At 37.8% G+C, this 19,393-nt stretch overlaps 1 protein-coding gene across 8 annotated transcripts in view; it reads right to left on the bottom strand.

The window, feature by feature from the left end:
• The window catches only part of LOC137240175 (protoheme IX farnesyltransferase, mitochondrial-like), a 367,290-nt gene extending 350,548 nt beyond the window's left edge, over nucleotides 1-16,742 (bottom strand). For 4 of the 8 annotated variants that reach the window (XM_067766114.1, XM_067766111.1, XM_067766112.1 and 1 more), the window contains exons 1-2: nucleotides 16,599-16,742; nucleotides 16,326-16,551 (exon numbers count right to left, since the gene is read on the bottom strand). In XM_067766114.1, coding sequence (XP_067622215.1) covers nucleotides 16,326-16,551; nucleotides 16,599-16,646 — 274 coding nt within the window. In that variant the 5' untranslated portion in view covers nucleotides 16,647-16,742. Of the gene's footprint in view, nucleotides 1-6,477; nucleotides 7,623-7,678; nucleotides 8,364-16,325; nucleotides 16,552-16,598 lie in introns of those variants that run through there. The other 4 variants (XM_067766110.1, XM_067766109.1, XR_010949621.1 and 1 more) reach the window with 4 other exon arrangements.
• Nucleotides 16,743-19,393: the final 2,651 nt, after the last annotated feature.

Here is a 19,393-nt window from a genome sequence, read left to right on the forward strand (position 1 = left end):
TTTACCAGCCTTGGCCAGGAGCAATGTGTCGCATATTTTTTTACATATTTATATGTGATTGTTTATTGCGTATTTTATGCCAACTTGCACTGACCCAGCGTTGCTGTTACATGTTTCAACTAAATATCGCCGTTCAGGCTGGGACAGTCTGTTGTATACATATGTACATGTGCATAATTGTGGCCGTATGTACGTTGGTTTTGTGATTCTTTTACTAGGAATCTATGATCTACCTACTTTGGCAAAATGATGTAAATACTTATATTCAAATATTTTGTTATTTCAGAAGCCGACAGCCGAACGCTTCTACACAAGAATAAAATCAATGGCAAGAAGTCTTGGACAAATAGAATAAAATAAAATAAATTTAAGGCGCGATAACCTCCGAAGAGATCTAAGGCCGAGCTTCTCTTCCAATTTGCGTCGTGCTCCTCTTGATTTTCCCTACAAATTGGCCGGACGGACGGGACCTACATGTTTTATGCCGACTCCGAACGGCATCTGCAAGGCAGATGAGTTTTCACTGAGAGCTTTTCATGGCAGAAATACACCCGGAACGCTTGCCAAACACTGCCGAGGGGCGACCCCGCTTAGAAAAATTTTCTTCTAATTGAAAAACCTTATTTCTAAAATTTTGATGTTGCTTTGCCCGGGAGTTGAACCCAGGGCATACGGTGTGATAGGCGGAGCACGCTACCATCACACCACGGTGGCCGCCAGGACAAATATAATGGATGTCATTAAAATGCAAAATGCTCTCGATTGGAAGATCAAGACGGGGTCTGGTTTGTTGGCCAGTGGTGACGAGTCTAGTGTGACAGCATACATAAAAAAATATGCCCAAATTTCGATATGCTTGCTGATATATTTGGGCAGCGCAAAAATGTAAGCCCGCCGTTTATTTTCGACAGCCAAATTGATACGCAAATGACAATCGACCATTCCTACTCAATTTCCTGTGTCACAGACACAGAACCAGAACAGGACTCCGTCTTTGAGCCTGTCGCCAGAAGCCAAACTAGTACTCCTGAGCCTCTTTGTCTTCAAAGTAGTGTTGATTTAACGCAGCACAAGCAGAACAGAATGTGTAATGCAAAACCGGTCAATACACAACATAGCACTTTTGAGCATAAATTGCCACAAACCAGAACGTTATCACCGATTCAACAACGAAAAAAACAAACGGAAAAAAATGCCTACTACTAACACCTTTAACGACCTTCTTCTTATTCAAGGAAGAAACTGGAGTTAGAAGTTCAAAAATTAGAGCTTGAGAGGGAAAGGGAAAAAATAAAGTACAACTAAAAGAGCTTGAATTGAAAAATCAAATTGAATTAAGAAAGATGGAACTTGAAATACAAAAAGAAGAGAAATTACAAATCGAAAAATTAAAATTAGAAAGTCAGGAACGATTGAAGAAGTATGAAATTGATTGTAAGCTTAAGTAGTTTCATTCTTGTATTTTAACCAAGCAGACGGACACACGGACACTTATTGTCATAGTGAAGCCCACCGAGACAAAGTTTAGCTATGATACTATGATAGAATAGTTGGGAACAATGCATTAGATTTAAATTTCCACTACCACTAAATTTTTTCATGGTAATGAAAACAATTTGGACTACTACTTAATTGTTTAATGGTAAAAAATTTAATGCTAGTAGAGAACGTTACACTAAAATTATAATGGTAGTGGAAAATTTAATTTAAATCCAAAAATTTAGGGGTAGTAGAAATTAAACCCTAATGCATTGTGCTCAACTATGAATAAAAGTCATTTTCTGGCAGCTAGATTCACGACTATTAATTTACCTGCTTTATTGAACAAAAAATATGTGAGTAAAATGATTTTGTTTGTTTTTGTAAGGTAATATAAATTTTTAGAAAATGAATTTCATTTCATTTTCATTTATTTATTTGAGTTTTTGTACAAGTAAGACATAGTCTTTTGATAGTACATCAATCGTATCACATTATCAAAAATAAAAGTAGAGTAATATAATATAATATAATATAATCTAATATAATATAACGCAAATACAAGAGTTAAAAATATAATAAAATAAACTTATTCTTTAACAATTAAACATCCTCAGTTCAAAATTTTTGTGACAAGGATAAAGATATATAATTAAAAGGTAGGTTAAGAGTTGAGAAAAGATAATACTGCCTGCTTAAAACATCCTGCTTTCCTAATAGCTTTAGTTGCGTATGGGAGTGAGTTCCATAGACGGATTGTACTGACAAAGAACATTCTGGATGACGTTGTGTACCTAAAATTCGGGACTACTAGATTCAAAGTCCGTGTAGATTGGCAGAAACTTAGTTTGTTAAATAAGTACGGCGGCTTTTGTGAGTGTATTAGCTTATGCAAAAAACAGAGATTTCGCATTTTTAGGAAATTATAGATATCGCATCCAAGAATCTGCATTGCATAAGAAGATATGTGATCAAATTTCTTTTTAGAATAAACAAACCGGGCAACATTGTTAAAGGCCAGCTGTAATTTGTTGAGTGACATTGAGTCCAGGTTACCGTATATTAGTTCACCATAAGAGACTTGAGGTATTATTAGAGCTTTGACCAGTTTCATCTTAGCGTCTCGTGGTAACAAATAGGCAGTTCTGTATAAATTACGCAAGGTATTATATATCTTCCTCACCACAAGGTTGATATGGTCAACACAAGTCAGTTTAGAGTTGATTTTATAACCTAAATTAGTTACCACATTATGAAAAATAATTTTATCTCCATTGAGAATAATATCAGGAAAGTTGTTTACGTCATTTGATGTATTTTCTAACGTAATCGCCTTAGATTTAGCTGCATTGAGAGATAGTTTATTTAGGTTAGCCCAGTTTGCTATACGTCTTAAGTCTTCATTCAGTCTAGCAAATAAATCTTCGGAAAGACCGATAGGTCGAGACATGTATAATTGGGTATCGTCTGCATATAAATGTATGGAGGCATTGTGGCAACAAGTAACTATGTCATTGATGAAGAGTGTAAACAATAATGGTCCTAGGATCGATCCCTGTGGAACACCAGATGTGATTGGTTTTAGACTAGAGACTTGGTTATCGCATTGAACCTGTTGAAATCGCTCGAGGAGATAACTTCGCATTAACTTGATTGCAAAAGGGCTGAAATTATAGCTGGCTTCGAGCTTGAAAAGAAGTATTTTGAAATCAACCGTATCAAACGCTTTGGAGAAATCCAGTAGTACTAACACAGTAAGTTCATTATTGTCATAGGCTGGACGTATATCTTCAAGAATCTTTAACACGGATGACGCACAGCTGTGCCCTCTTCTGAATCCCGACTGGACGTCCGATAGCAAGTTATTCGTAGTTATATGTTCAGTTATTTGCGTTGCCAATAACTTCTCATATACCTTCGATAAAGAAGGCAACAGACTTATCGGTCTAAACTCATTGCAGGAGCTCGGAGACTTAGTTTTGGGGACCGGGACAACATTGGCTATTTTCCATTGACTAGGAAAACTACTGCTAGTTACAGAAAAATTAAAAATGTGAGTAAGCGGAGAGATAACAACAGAAAGGATCAGTTTGATAAATCGTATGCTAATTCCATCGATTCCTACAGCATTCGACTTAATAGCAAATATAGCGTTTAACACTTCAGCCTCTGTAACCACTGAGAAATCGAAGCGATTGATATTTGGTGCACTGCCTACACTGAAAGACATATTATCGATACTATCATTAGTATTACCATCAGAACTACTGCCCAAAAAATGTTGGTTCATTTCATTTGGATCAAAATTACATTGAATTTTACTGTTATTAGATATTCCCAACAAGCGAAGATTTTGCCAAAGCGTTTTAGGGGGCAAATTATTATTAAATTTTGTGTTGAGGTATGCTATCTTGGCATTCCGAATGCACAGGGTAGCTTGGTTACGCAAAAGGCGGTAAACTTCCCAGTGGTTTTTACTCTGAGATATCTTCCATTCCCTGTATGCTCTACCCCGTTTTTTTATAAGATTTAAAATTTCTCTTGTAAACCATGGTTTCTTATTACTTCGAACTCTAATGGTTTTAAGAGGTACAAATCTACTGAAGAGGTAGTGGACAAGATTATTAAAATATTTCAACTTTTCATCTAACTGAGAAAATGAAAAACATCCACTCCAGTCCAGACGAGAGGCCTCTTCATTTAATGCTTCTATCACTATGCCATTGAAATCCCTGTACGTCAATTCTATGTCGTGCTCTATTGCATTAAATTTTAAACCATAGGATAGGAAAATCATTTCATGGTCAGAGATACCCTCCATAGGAATTTGGTCAACATGGTTTACGAACTTAGTATTGTTAACGCATATAAGATCTAGCATGCTAGGTTTACTATTTGGCGCAAAGCGTGTCGCGAACTCGTTAACAATGTTCAAGTCATAAGCCTGAAAATTACCAAGAATGCTTCTACTACGGGAATCGTTAATAAGAAGATCAACATTAAGATCTCCGCAGATGACAACATGTTGGTATTTAACTGTAAATTCAGAAATTTTCTTAAATAAATCTTCCAAATCGTTAGTCCTACTCGGGTTATAAATACACGCTACGAAGCAGTTTGTTCGTGAGTCACCTATTTCAATGAAAATATATTCAACCACACTTGCGTCATCTGAACAATAAACTATCTTTGGGTTTAAAACCTCTTTGCAATAAATTGCAACTCCACCACCACGAATATTGCCTTTTCTGTCATTTCGCAGTAATGCATAGTCATTAATCGCGTATGACCGATCATCAACACTGCATCTAAACCAAGTCTCAGTGATGCAAATTAAATCAATATTTTGCTCAGCAAATACATAAGAAAGATAGTCTAATTTTTCAACCGTAAGACTACGTGTATTTAGGTGACATAAATTAAATGCATGTTCTTTTGAAATTTGACTCAGTATGAACTTTACATGCCCACTGTCAGCACAATCATTGGTCAATTTATCCATAATCAAAATAAACAAGCTGGATGATTTTAAGTAAGCTGTAAAAATCAATTAGAAATATTGAGAACATAAAGAGTAAAGTTAGGGAAATAAACACCATAAAAAAAGAAGTAATAAAAATTGAGAATAAACAAAAAATCAATAATGAGTAAGTCATGTTTATCATATGTTTATGGTTGAGTACTTTTCTATGTGCTGACTGCTGCAATTTTATCAGCGCTCTCTCTGTCATTAATTTTCTGCGCTTCGCTTTGTTGACTAGCGCGGACATACACACATCCACGAATTGAGAAAACAGCAGTGATTCGCTTCTGTTTTTTCAGTTGCAATGCATACTGTAATATCTCGCGGTTATTCTTCGTTAGGCACTCATGGACAAATATTTTGCCATTTCCACTATGCTCAATATCACTGAGTGTCAATGGCCTTTTGTTTGTTTTACAAAAATTCGCAATTGCTCTTAAAAGCAAAGAGCGTTCGGTAGGCGAATTGAGCTTTATTATTATGGGTGAGTTGCCATTTTTGCTCTTTTTAATTCGAAAAACATCACGTATTGTTGGCGCGCTTATTTGAACCGTGCGACATATGCTCTGAAATACTCCAGACAAATCCTCATTTGGCGTTTGGGGGACCCCACTTAACAATAAATCAGACAGCACCGCATTATGTTGGCATTCACTGAGCTGGCTTTTTAAAGAAATTACATCTGATCTAAGCTGTCTACATTCACTTTCAGCCAACTCAACCCTTTTTTCCATTTTGCTATAATTGATTTTTAAATTTGCTATCTCCGCTACCAACTCACCAACTCTCTGCAAAACTCGCTCCTCTGACTCTTTTAGATGTTCCACGATGATCTCTTTCCACAGAATCATTTTTGCCTCTAGGCGCGAAATCTCACTCGAAATTGGCGGTGGACTCTCAATTGTTGAAGATTTAGCAAACGTTGGAGTGAGAAGTGGGGAAGATGCCGCCGCTGTTTGCCGAGTAGTTTTAGTCTTTGGTCTTTGAGCCATATTGTGAATTTATATTAAATTTATTTACGTATTTCAAAAGCAAGCAAAATATGACAAAAACGGTTTCCACAAAATGGTTGCAAATGGTTTAACTAAGAACTTCCGCGTAATTTAAATAATTAAAATGACGTATATCTGTTTCTAAATGTATTTTATTGCAGCGAAGTAAGAACACGTCTACTCTCTTAGCATTTGTTAAAATTAATTATCAGCCATGTGTTGGTGTCTTCCATTTTCGTTAGAACCTTCGCTATTTCAGTAAATTCAATAAAATAGATATAAAAAATATCACCACTATTGTCCACCCATTTAGAATCAACTTCTGCTAACCAACTTTAATTTCACTTAACTAACATTAAGATTAATTATATTTAATCAGATATTAATGGCAACAAATCTGCCTACATCAGCACTTTTTAAAGAAACTAAAAATTTCAGTGCAATCGTATTTTTGTTTAATGAAATTTTACATTTTCAGTTCTTTAATTTAAAATTTTTTATTACAAAATAAAAGCGAATTCAAATGTAATGAATTATAAAAATTAATAAATATGAATAATTACAATATTGATTGTGGAGTTTTCCAAACATATAACAAAAATTAATATGTGTGTGTGATTTTGTAGAGAGAGTGAGGGGAATAGAAATAAAAATTAGAACAGGAATAGGAATAAGGATAGCATAAGAAACAGAGGCAGTGGAAAAGACGGAGAGAAAAATTGATGGGAGGATGAAAATTGGGGAGATGAAGAGGAAGAAGAACAAGAGAGTAAGTGGAAGGAATAAAAAGGAAAGGAGAGAGGTTGGTATGGTTATAGGTGTAGAGAGAGGGATAAGGATAGAAATGTGTAGTTCTGTTAATGTGATGCGTGCATAAAAGTTAGAATAGCACGCCGTTTTGCTTCACCCTCGCTGCTAGACCAATTTGGTGTTTCAGGCCCCTCTTCATCCTCGCCACCAATATCACCCTCAGTTATGTCGGTTATGTCAATGTTATCGTATTTTTGCTGTATGACAATGTTGTGTAGAATTGCACATACTAATATCCACCTACAAGCAAATTTAACCAACTCAACATTTCGTATCGTAACTCTGAGCTCTTTTAAACTGTTAAAGCGCTCCTTCAATATACCATAACAATGCTCAATTCTTATTCGATATTGGCTAAATTGGCGGTTAAATGCATTTCGCTGATGCGAAGTTATTTCTGTAGAGGTGGATCTGAAGGGGGTTATAACAGTACTTGTTAATTTATAAGCAATGTCGCCTGCCAGCCATTGTGCACCTGTAAACAAGCTTGAAGCTTGGGTCACTAAACTGCAATTGTTGTATATTCTGGCATCGTGGACGCTTCCAGGGAAGCCGAGCACCAAATGACGGATTCGTAGCTTATAGTCGCACACAGCCTGCGCTTTCAATGAATACACATGCTTCTTAGAAAAGTAAGCTTCCGGATCATCAAGCGGTTTCTCGGCTAACTTTATTTCAGTGCCATCAACATAGCCAATACAGTGGGGCAACTCGTCAAAAGTTTCAGCTACTAAACTTTGACGCTCAGCACTGTCTGGCCAGTACACAAACTGCTGTCTCACCCTTAAAATGGCTTCAAATATTCTGTTCGTCATGTTCTGTATAAAGATTTTGTATTAATTATTATTTTTTCAAAAAAAATGTTAAGTTCTACCTGTATTGCTCCACCATCGCTAACACCAAACAAACTCGCAATTTTGCTTATCGTGAGAGGGTGCTCTCCACTTGAGCCCAGGCGATATAAAACAACTAAAAGTTGCGTTTCTAGCGAGAACTGCTTGCAAGAGCGCGGACCGTTGAATATTTCGTCGTCCTTGATCAAGTCATACAACACTTGGGACGTTGAGCGGCTAACTCGAGTAATTGTTCGAAACCTTCCTTCATCTAAGGCAGGCCATACGTCTTGCAAAAACTGGTGAGATTTAGGGACGGAATGGTGAAAAAAGTCACACCCATACCTTATCTCAGTGAACGCAACCATAGCAAACGTGAAATCCTCCCAAATTTCGTCCTCTTTCCTTTTTTTATTCTCTGCAATGGAAATGGTTATTACACAAGCCATCTGGCCAAAAGCACAAATATTACCGTCATTTTCATCAGAAATCTCCAACATCAGCAAGTCATTTACAAGAATATCTTTGTAAAGACGTTTTAGTTTTAATTTTTCACTTAATCTTACCATTTTTAATTAATAATAATAATGAAAATTTTTTTTGACAGTAAAACAGCTGATCGACAATTCAGTTTATCAAGAGTATTACTAGGTGCGTTCATATAACAGCGTGTGTAAATGCATATAATTTTACACCTTATAAGTTTATATGCTTTCATGAGTCCCCCTGTTAATGAGTATTTTAAAAGGGAGTGGGTCTTAGTTCTATAGGTGGACGCTTTTCGAGATATCGCCATAAAGGTGGACCAGGGGTGACTCTAGAATTTGTTTGTACGATATGAGTAAATAATGAAAGGTGTTAATTTCGAGATATCGCCATAAAGGTGGACTGGGGGTGACTCTAGAATTTGTTTGTACGATATGGGTATCAAATGAAAAGTGTCAATGAGTATTTTAAAAGGGAGTGGGCCTTAGTTTTATAGGTGGACGCCTTTTCGGAATATCGTTATAAAGGTGGACTAGGGTTGACTCTAGAATGCTTTTGTACAATATGGGTATCAAACGAAAGGTGTTAATAAGTATTTTAAAAGGGAATGGCCCTTAGTTCTATGGGTGGACTCCTTTTCGGGATATCGCCATAAACGTGGACCAGGGGTGACTCTAGAATGCGTTTGTACAATATGGGTACCAAATAAAAGGTGTTAATGATTATTTTAAAAGGGCGTGGGGGATTTAGTTCTATAGGTGGACTATTGCCATAAAGGTGGACCAGGGGTGACTCTAGAATGCTTTTGAACAATATGGGTATCAAACGAAAGGTGTTAATAAGTATTTTAAAAGGGAATGGGCCTTAGTTCTATTCGTGGACGCCTTTTCGGGATATCAACATAAGCGTGGACCAGGGGTGACTCTAGAATGCGTTTCTAAAGTTATATTTTGCGTCAATAGACCAATCCAATTGCCATGTTTCATCCCTTTTTTCGTATTTGGTATATTATTATGGCATTTTTTTCATTTTTAGTAATTTTCGATATCGAAAAAATGGGCGTGGTCATAGTCGGATTTCGGCCATTTTTTACACCAATTTAAGTGAGTTCAGATAAGTACGTGAACTGAGTTTAGTAAAGATATATCGATTTTTGCTCAAGTTATCGTGTTAACGGCCGAGCGGAAGGACAGACGGTCGACTGTGTATAAAAACTGGGCGTGGCTTCAACCGATTTCGCCCTTTTTCACAGAAAACAGTTATCGTCCTAGAATGTAGGCCTCTACCAAATTTCACAAGGATTGGTAATGTTTTGTTCGACATATTGCATTAAAAGTACCTTAGACAAATTAAATGAAAAAGGGCGGAGCCACGCCCATTTTAAAAATTTCGTTTATTTTTGTATTTTGTTGCACCATATCACCATATCATTACTGGAGTTGAATGTTGACATACTTTACTTATATACTGTAAAGATATTAACTTTTCTTTTAAAATTTGACTTTAAAAAAAATTTTTTTTTAAAAAGTGGGCGTGGTCGTTCTCCGATTTTGCTAATTTTTATTAAGCATACATATAGTAATAAGAGTAATGTTCCTGCCAAGTTTCATCACGATATCTTTAACGACTGCCAAATTACAGCTTGTAAAACTGCTAAATTAACTTCTTTTAAAAGTGGGCGGTGCCACGCCCATTGTCCAAAATTTTACTAGTTTTCACTTCTACGTCATAAGTTCAACTCACCTACCAAGTTTCATCGCTTTATCCGTATTTGGTAATGAATTATCGCACTTTTTCGATTTTTCGAAATTTTCGATATCGATAAAGTGGGCGTGGCTATAGTCCGATATCATTCATTTTAAATAGCGATCTGAGATGAGTGCCCAGGAACCTACATACCAAATTTCATCAAGATACCTCAAAATTTACTCAAGTTATCGTGTTAACGGACGGACGGACGGACATGGCTCAATCGAATTTTTTTTCGATACTAATGATTTTGATATATGGAAGTCTATATCTATCTCGATTCCTTTATACCTGTACAACCAACCGTTATCCAATCAAAGTTAATATACTCTGTGAGCTCTGCCCAACTGAGTATAAAAATATAATTAAATAATAGTGTGACTTTAATTCTGAAGTTAGCAGTCGGTAGTTTTTAGGCGTTTTTTTTTTTTTGATAAACTATTAGAATAAGTATCAAAGCACTAGTCTTAAAAGTTTGAAAATTTAATTACTACAAAAACCTTAACAGCTGAAATTGATAATCAAATGCGAACTACCGTACAAGAACTTTAACAAACCATGTGTGGATACGACTACAATTACAGTCTCCAAATATTCTATTTTTCATAACACATAGTTCAAACATATAATAATATTACTAAGAAACCTTAAAATAACAAATTACTTCAATGGTATCCAACGAGTACCAATAGCCCAAATCTAATGAAATAGACTTGTGCATTAAAACAATTTATTTTTTAAATCTTACAACTTACATCCGTGACATCGAAGGCATACTCTTTTGAAAACGACCTATCTCAGAACTCGATTGAAGAACGCCCAAAAAGTTTTTCATAAACGTCCCAGCTTATGTCACAAATTTATTAAATTTAAGCTGAGATAGAGCGTTTTTGAAACAAGTTCTGAAATAGGGCGTTATTCCAAAATTTTCTGGAATAGGGCGTTTTCGAAACGGCGGCTGAGATACGGCGATATTCCACTCAGCAGTCGAAAAATCAGATTATTACAAAGTTTTTGGCACGAATTTCCCATCAATAAAGTTAAATTTTACATAAAATTGTATAAGTTCTTTCGAAGGTACATAAGTATTATAAAAATCACACATTTTTTTGGTGAAAATTTGATTTTCTCACATAATACACTTAGACGATTTCTCTTACAAGATTTAATTGCATTCATTAGTGAAAACAATCTTTCAGCGCCAGCAGAGCTATGGGGAAGGACTGCCAAATTGCACATATATGCCGATAATTCAGCAAACATAAAATCATCGCAGACATTTTTTTCATTTTCTGTAACCAAGTCGTAATTTCAGGTCATTGTGAGCAACTTAAAGAACATAGTCAAATGCAGGCAAATAAAAAAGTGGTAGATTTAAAAAAAAAAAGTGGTAGGAGTGGTAGATCCGGATTTTAGCCTAAATAGTGGTAGATCTACCACTATAGTGGTAGAGTGACAACACTGAACACTTCGCTTAAATACTTCTTCTTCGCGCCGACGTTTCGGGATAACAGAAGCAAATTCGTTAGCTCAACAAACTTGAACAGTTCGTCGCTAAAAAAAAGTACTTAAGCGAGGTAGTTTCGTAGAACATCGACTATAATTATAAAAGTGAATAAGTGTCTAATAAATAATAAGTGTTTAACCTAAATAAAGTGTTTTATTTGTGAAGCAGTTTCCAGGCACCAACCTCGAAAAAATGCCACCAAAAAAATCATCTCTTGGAAGATCGACAAGAAGAGCAGCTCAAGTCGGAAGTCGCACAGCAATAGAAACACCGCAACAACGTTCTGATCGAAATGAAACTAACCGAATCGCAACTTTAACTGCCAGAGCATCAGAGACGACACAACAATGCTCTATTCGAAATGAAACTAACAGAATCTCAACTTTAACTGCCAGAGCATCAGAGACGCCACAACAACGCTCTATTCCAAATGAAACAAACCGAATCAGAACTTCAACTGCCAGAGCAAATGAAACAAATGAGCAACGTGAAATACGTCTTCAGAATGATCGCCTACAACATGCTCAAGCATTATTACGTTCAGATTTAAAATTGCAAGCGTTCAATTCAGGCATGCTTAACCAACGAACCGATATCATTTCGTTACGATAATTAACGTTAATAAACGAAACAAAGTCATTTCGTTTCGTTTATTAACGTTAAAAACGTCAAATTAACGAAATGATTTCGTTTCGTTTTCTGCCATATCAAAACGGAATCAAATCGTTTATGTTCATTATTAATTTCAAACTATGCTGGCAAAGCTGATTGATGGCGGAGTCATTAAAGGTGAAAGCAATAGCCAAGCTGATTGCAACTTTTCTCATGAATTTTGACAGTACGAACATTTCTCAGAGTGTTTTTGACATTACCACCAACGAATTACACAAACAAATTATATGGAGTTTGTGTGTGTATGTGCGCTCGTTGTTACCACCTTACGGCTTCACCATGGCTATAGCATTGCCAGCACAATTCAAACATAAAGTATCACGTTTTTGTTAACGTTTTTAACGTTAACGAAAGCTTTTCGTTTCAGTTAAAAACGAGATACAATTTATCTTGATAATTTCTTTATCGATAATATTTCGAAGTGTTTCAACGGAAACGGTGGAAATTTTTTGATAAACGATTAGCTTAACGTTAAGGTGCATCCCTGGTTCAATTACAATAAAGACTGTGACTATAGTACTCATCGAAATGTTATGATTGGCCCAATGGATAAAGTTTGCGTGTATTGCCGTGCGTTGAAGTTTCAGAAAGAAGCGCCTGGCATGTGTTGTTCAATTGGAAAAGTGAATTTACCACCACTTGAAGAGCCACCAGAACCACATCGAGCTTACATTTCTGGAACGAACACATTTTCAAAACATTTTTTGAATAGCATTCGCAAATACAATTCCTGTTTCCAAATGACATCATTTGGGGCGAAAAATGTTGTTCAAAGTGGTTTCATGCCAACATTTAAAGTGCAAGGAAGAAGTGTACCATCAAGTCGGCTCACTTCTTCCACTTCCTGATGATGATTCAAAGTTTTTGCAAATATACTTCATGGGTGATGAGACAACAGAAGCAGATCAACGATGTGCAATTTATCAAGCATCGAAACGAGAAATTATTGCAGAAATACAAACACTATTTCATGAACGCAACCAATTTCTTCAATTATTTCAGACAGCATTAGAAAGAATGCCAGCGGATGATTATCAAGTCATCATCATAGCAGATAAAATACCAACGGGTGAACACGAAAGACGTTTTAATGCTCCAACCATCAATGAAGTTGCGATTGTTATGGTCGGAACAGAGTTCAATAATCGTGATATTGTGATAAGTAGACGAAATGAAACTTTGCAACGCGTTAGTGAAACGCACCGATCTTATGACGCTCTTCAATATCAGATTATATTTTGGCAAGGACAGGACGGCTACCATTTTAACATAATGCAAACTAATCTTGTCACAGGCGAAGCGACAACAAAAAAAGTAAGCAATTAATTTATGCAAGAGCTTTCTGTGAAATACTTCTGATTATGAAATTACAACAATGATGCATAAAATCATTTTTCAGGTATCTTGCATGGATTTTTATGCTCACCGTATCATGATCAGAGGGGAACAAACAAATCACATTCTCCAATGTCGTGATCTCTTCCATCAATTCATCGTTGACATGTATGCAAAAATCGAAAGTGAAAGATTACTTTTCATCCGTCTGAATCAAAAGAAACTTCGAGCAGAATATATTCATTTACGTGATGCAATTGCGAATGATGGAAATGCAGCAAATGTTGTAAGGTGCTGGCAAGGAGTATAGGAGTTGTTAATACCTTCGCAGAGAAAAGAAGGAAGATAAAAAGCGCCAGTTCGATGAATTACTTGGCGAATCACCTGAGTGTGATTCCGATTTTCGCCTCGCGAAACCTGGCATTATCACCGACTAAATCTTCCGCGACCTTATTTACAACATGGACGTCCCAAATGTCGACCATTTTGAACATCCACGTCGATGGCTCTACGCTACCGACTGTCCTACACCCCAAAATCTTGGGTGTGACGTTTGATCAGGATCTACATTTTGGTGAGCACGCAGCCGCAATTGTTCCGTTAATTCAGAGCCGTAACAAAATCCTCAAATCCCTTGCTGGCAGTACCTGGGGAAAAGATAAAGAAACGCTCATGACTACATACAAAGCAATTAGCCAGCCGATTACGTGCTACGCGTCACCCATATGGTCGCCAAGCCTAAAAATTACCCACTGGAAGAAGCTACAGGCCTGCCAAAATACTGCTCTCAGAATTGCCACGGGCTGTCTTCTTATGTCCCCAGAACACCATCTACATAATGAGGCGAGAATACTCCCCATCAGGGAAAGAAACGAGATGCTGACCAAACAGTTCCTGTTGAATACCCAGAAACCTGGGCATCCCAACAGACATCTGATTGACGAGACAGCACCGCCTAGGGGCTTAAGGAGTCATCTCCGTAAGCATTTTGAGGAAATACGGCATCTGAGAACACAGCCGTATGAAGCGAAAAAACATAAGCAGGTCCTTGGTGAACTCCACAAACAGGCGTCGGACCTTTATGCCGGGAATTGCCCGGTGAACCCAGTACTCAAAGTAAAGTATCCAAAACTTGCGGAAGAGGAACGCATACTCCCCAGGGAAACGCGTGTCACTCTGGCTCAACTTCGTTCTGGATACTGTAACAGGTTAAACTCTTACCTATCCAGAATCAACCCCGACATACAAAATGTATGCCCCGCTTGCAATGTGTCCCCACATGACACCAACCATCTCTTTAATTGTAATGTGGAACCAACGCCTCTAGCACCCCTTTCCCTATGGTCCACCCCTGTTGAAACAGCAAGTTTCCTTGGACTCCCGTTAGAGGATATTGATGACAGTTTGTGATCGGTCGCGTCTGTTAGGTGGGGCGAAGCACTGCTACAACAACAACAACAACAGTGCGATTCCGAAACTCAATTCAAACAGCAAGTTTTTTACGTTTTTTTGGACTGTTTGATTGGTAACATGACAACACGTTTCGAAGCCGTAAATGACATTGTTTAAACGCGAACTGTCCGAGGGGCCCGCTCGGCTCTCTGCGGCCCTGAATGTGGCCATATAAATCGTTCCCGAGATGGTCGGGCTAACACCTTAATAGTGCTGTGTTACCGGAGCGTACCGGATCTGTATTCCCAAAGCCTTCGGGAAGTAACCTTATTTACAATATGGACGTCCCAAATGTGGACCATTTTGAACATTGACGTCGATGGCACTACGCTGCCGACTGTCCCACACCCCAAAATCTTGGGTGTGACGTTTTATAAGGATCTACGTTTTGGTGAGCATGCAGCCGCAATTGTACCGAAAATCCAGAGCCGTAATAAAACCCTCAAATCTCTTGCTGGCAGTACTTGGGGAAAAGACAAAGAAACGCTCATTACCACTGACAAAGCAATTGGCCAGGCGATTGCATGCTACGCGTCACTAACCCAAACCTAACTACACACTGGAAGAAGCTACAGGCCTGCCAAATACTGCTCCCAGAACCGCCACGGGCTGTCTTCTTATGTCCCCAGAACACCATCTACATAATGAGGCGAGAATACTACCCATCAGGGAGAGGAATGAGATGCTAACTTAACAGTTCCCGTTGAATACCCAGAAACCTGGGCATCCCAACAGACATATGATGAGCCAACACCTCCCAGGTGCTTAAGGAGTCATCTCCGTAAGCATTTTGAGGAAATGCGGCACCTGAGAACTCAGCCGTATGAAGCAAAAAAACACCCCCCAGCGGGTTAGGGGATCAGAATATACCCGCGGTAGGTATGCCTGTCGTAAGGGGCAACTAAAATACCAGATTGAAGGGGCTGTGTAGCGCAACCCTTCAGGTTGCCAGCGCAATATATAGCTTCTCCAAACCCAATTGTCAACCTCACCTATCCGCGGCGAATCCTGTTTCACTAACAGACGAGGCTCTTTCGACCCCAAGCTCCTCATGGAACTTGGGGGTGGGGAGGGAGGGAATGGCATGAAGGTTTAATGTGGCCATATAAATCGTTCCCGAGATGGTCGGGCTAGCACCTTAATGGTGCTATGGTACCGGAGCGTACCGGATCTGTATCCGGAAAAGGACCATCACATCGATAACACTCCCCTATTGGATGGGGCGAAGAACTGCTACAGCAGCAACAACAGCAGCAACACCAACAACAACAACAACATAAAACAAAAGCGAGCCGAATGCGTTCTTAATAGAGCTCCTTATCTTTGGTAAAGAAGACATTGACGCTCTTAGTAAATAAAATAAACTAAGAGCAAGTCATGGCGAACAAGATGAGTGTTGATGGTAAGTGTTCATATCATGGCAGTAATTCTTCGCCACCCTTTATAGCAGACGATCCTCTTTATAGACTATTACCGAGTTTACTTACATGTGAGACGAAATTTAGACAATTTCTTTAAAATACTGCTAAAATTCCCAAAACGAATGTTTGGAATAGGTCTCCAAACACATTTATCTACATATTCCCCTTTATTTTCGTTGGAGTTGTCATCGTATATTTGGTTAAATGATGGAGTTTCAGTGACATCCACGTATATCTTTTCAGAACGTTGTCTTCTCAACGAATAACTTTCGATTCGACTATATCTAGCAAACTGAAGTCTTGATTAATTTACATATATGCATTCCTTATACAGCGTACCTTTTGAACATTTTTTAGCCCACCATGATAAGACAACAAATAAAGCATTATACCAGAGTAAAAATCACAATTTCATTTACAAATACTACCCTTAAACAACTACACCGTAGGGATGAAATACAAGCAAATAGAAGAAAGTATCGATACTATTGTATTTCTTCACCACCCACAAATCACAATTACAAGATTGCGCATTACGTATGTAAATAAAAGAACAGCTGTTTTTATGGGCAATAAAACGTCATTTTCGTTTAGCTCTTTCTCTCATTCTTTTATTCGCTCAAGCAGTCAAGTGTGACGCAGAACGAAGTAATTTTGAGCTCCTGAATGCGCAATCTTATGTTTGTGATTTCTGATTTTGCAGTGAGGTGCACCCTTCAAAACGCGCGTACTCCATAAATAGTGTAAGGAATACTCCTATGGGAGTATAGGAGTGTTCCAAAACTTATCTGTATTCATACAATAAATGTTCTTCAATTAACATTGCGATGTCCTAGGAGAGGAGTAGGTGATCCCACTCTCGCCTTGTTTGTTAGTATTTCCAAAGTACTTTCACTGTAGTACTCCATAGAGCACCCACAGAGGATCTTATGCCAAAGTACTAAAGAGGAATTGTGTTGTCGGAAAGAATTATCGGATTGAATTTATTTATAAGACTCGTTGGTTGAGCGTAATACTAATGTCTTTTAAGCCCAAATTTAATTTAAAATGAAAGTAAATGAAGAGGCGCAATACAACTTCTATAGTTATACTAAGAATATTATTATGTTATTTAGGATTTGCGTGAATAAAGAATCTAATACCCTTCAAAAAACGCGAGTACTCCATAAATAGTGTAAGGATACTCCTTTGAGATTATAGGAGTGTACCAAAACTAATCTGTATTCATACAAAAAATGTGCTCCAATTAACATTGCCTTGTCCTAGGAGAGGAGTACATGATCCCACTCTCGCTTTGGTTGTGAGTAATCCAATAGTACATACGTGAGAATACTTTCCAAAGTACTCTCACTGTAGCACTCCACGGAGCACCCACAGACGATCATATGCCAAAGTACTAAAGAGGAACTGTGTCGGAATGAATTATCGGAGTGAATTTAATTTAAAATTAAAGTAAATAGAGAGGGGCAATGCAACTTTTATATTGTATACTACGAATTTTCTTATGTTATTTAGCATTTGCGTGAATAAAGAAACTAATATTTCTCTGTACTATAGTATGTATACATAAAACCAGTTGCATTTTATCAGAGTTGCCATAGTAATATTTTATTATCAGTTATTTGTATGCAATATTTTACTTTTGGCAACTCTGTTCGATTGTCATCGTGTCGTGATCACGGTCATTAAAAAACGAGCAATGATCGGCTGATGGTGGTCCGCAAACGCATTGCAAAGGAGTATTGTTAGGCAAGGTGCACACGAGGCTACGCCTCATAGACGCGTACAAGATATTTTATGTAGCTACAATTCCTCTACGCTTCAAGATCTGCATACGTAGCTACTTACAAGCATCGCTACAAAAATTTATTTATGCTGTATAATTGCCATTATACAAAAGTTGATTTTGTATAAAATTAAAAACAAAAGTTTTCACCACCGCGCATAAGAGAAAAAAAATAATTTTCAATTCAAAGCAGTTTTCAATAACAATTTTTGTTTGTATCGGTCAAGATAAACATGTCCAGCGACGAAGAATTGGTGTTGCTAAATTTCCTTCGTCGCAGAAAGGAAAAGAAAGCAAAGAGAAAATATTGGGCACATCCATATATTCAGAAAAATGTTAGTTGTAGACTGTTTGTATGTGCAAAGGAGTTGTCTCAGAATGATACAAAGTTCCGGACATTTTATCGCATGTCAAAAGCTACATTCAAGGATTTGGTTATGCTCGTTGGTGCTTCCATACAGAAAGAAAACACCAATATGCGTGAAAGTGTCCCTCCTGAAGAACGGCTTATGGTAACATTAAGGTATGTGTATAACATTGTTTCATTCAATGTACGGGATTCAATTGTGTAGGGCCTCATTTTCGGAAAAGGTTCAGTAACGTTGTTGTTGTTGTTGTAGTAGTAATGTTTCGCCCCACCTAATAGCTGCGACCGATCACAAATTGCCATCAATATCCTCTAACGAGAGTCCAAGGAAACTTGCTGTTTCGACAGGGGTGGACCATAATTAAAGGGGTGTTAGAGGCATTGGTTCCACATTACAATTAAAGAGATGGTTGGTGTCATGTGGGGACACATTACAAGCGGGGCATACATTTTGCATGTCGGGGTTGATTCTGGATATGTAAGAGTTTAACCGGTTACAGTATCCAGATCGAAGTTGAGCTAGAGTGATTCGCGTTTCCCTAGGCAGAGTGCGTTTCTCCTGTTGTTGTGTTAACAGTGGTCGTTCCTCTTCTGCTAGTTTTTGGTATTGTTCTTTAAGTACTGGATTCACTGGGATATTCCTGGCATAGAGGTCCGACTCTTTGTGGATTTCACTGAGGACCTGTTTGTGGTTTTTAGCTTTATATGGCTGTGTCCTCAGGTACCTTATTTCCTCATAATTCTTACGGAGATGACCTCATAAGCCCTGGGCGGTGTAGCCTCATCAATCAGATGTCTGTTGGGATGTTTTGTTATCATTTCATTTCTCTCCCTAATGGGGAGTATTCTCGCCTCATTATGTAGATGGTGTTCTGGGGACGTAAGACGACAGCCCGTAGCGGTTCTGAGGGTGCTATTTTGGCAGGCCTGTAAATTCTTCCAGTGAGTAGCCTTTAGGCTTGGCCACCATAACGGGGACGC

Source organism: Eurosta solidaginis, chromosome 2 (genome assembly GCF_040869045.1).
Source record: "Eurosta solidaginis isolate ZX-2024a chromosome 2, ASM4086904v1, whole genome shotgun sequence".
Classification (NCBI taxonomy): domain Eukaryota; kingdom Metazoa; phylum Arthropoda; class Insecta; order Diptera; family Tephritidae; genus Eurosta; species Eurosta solidaginis.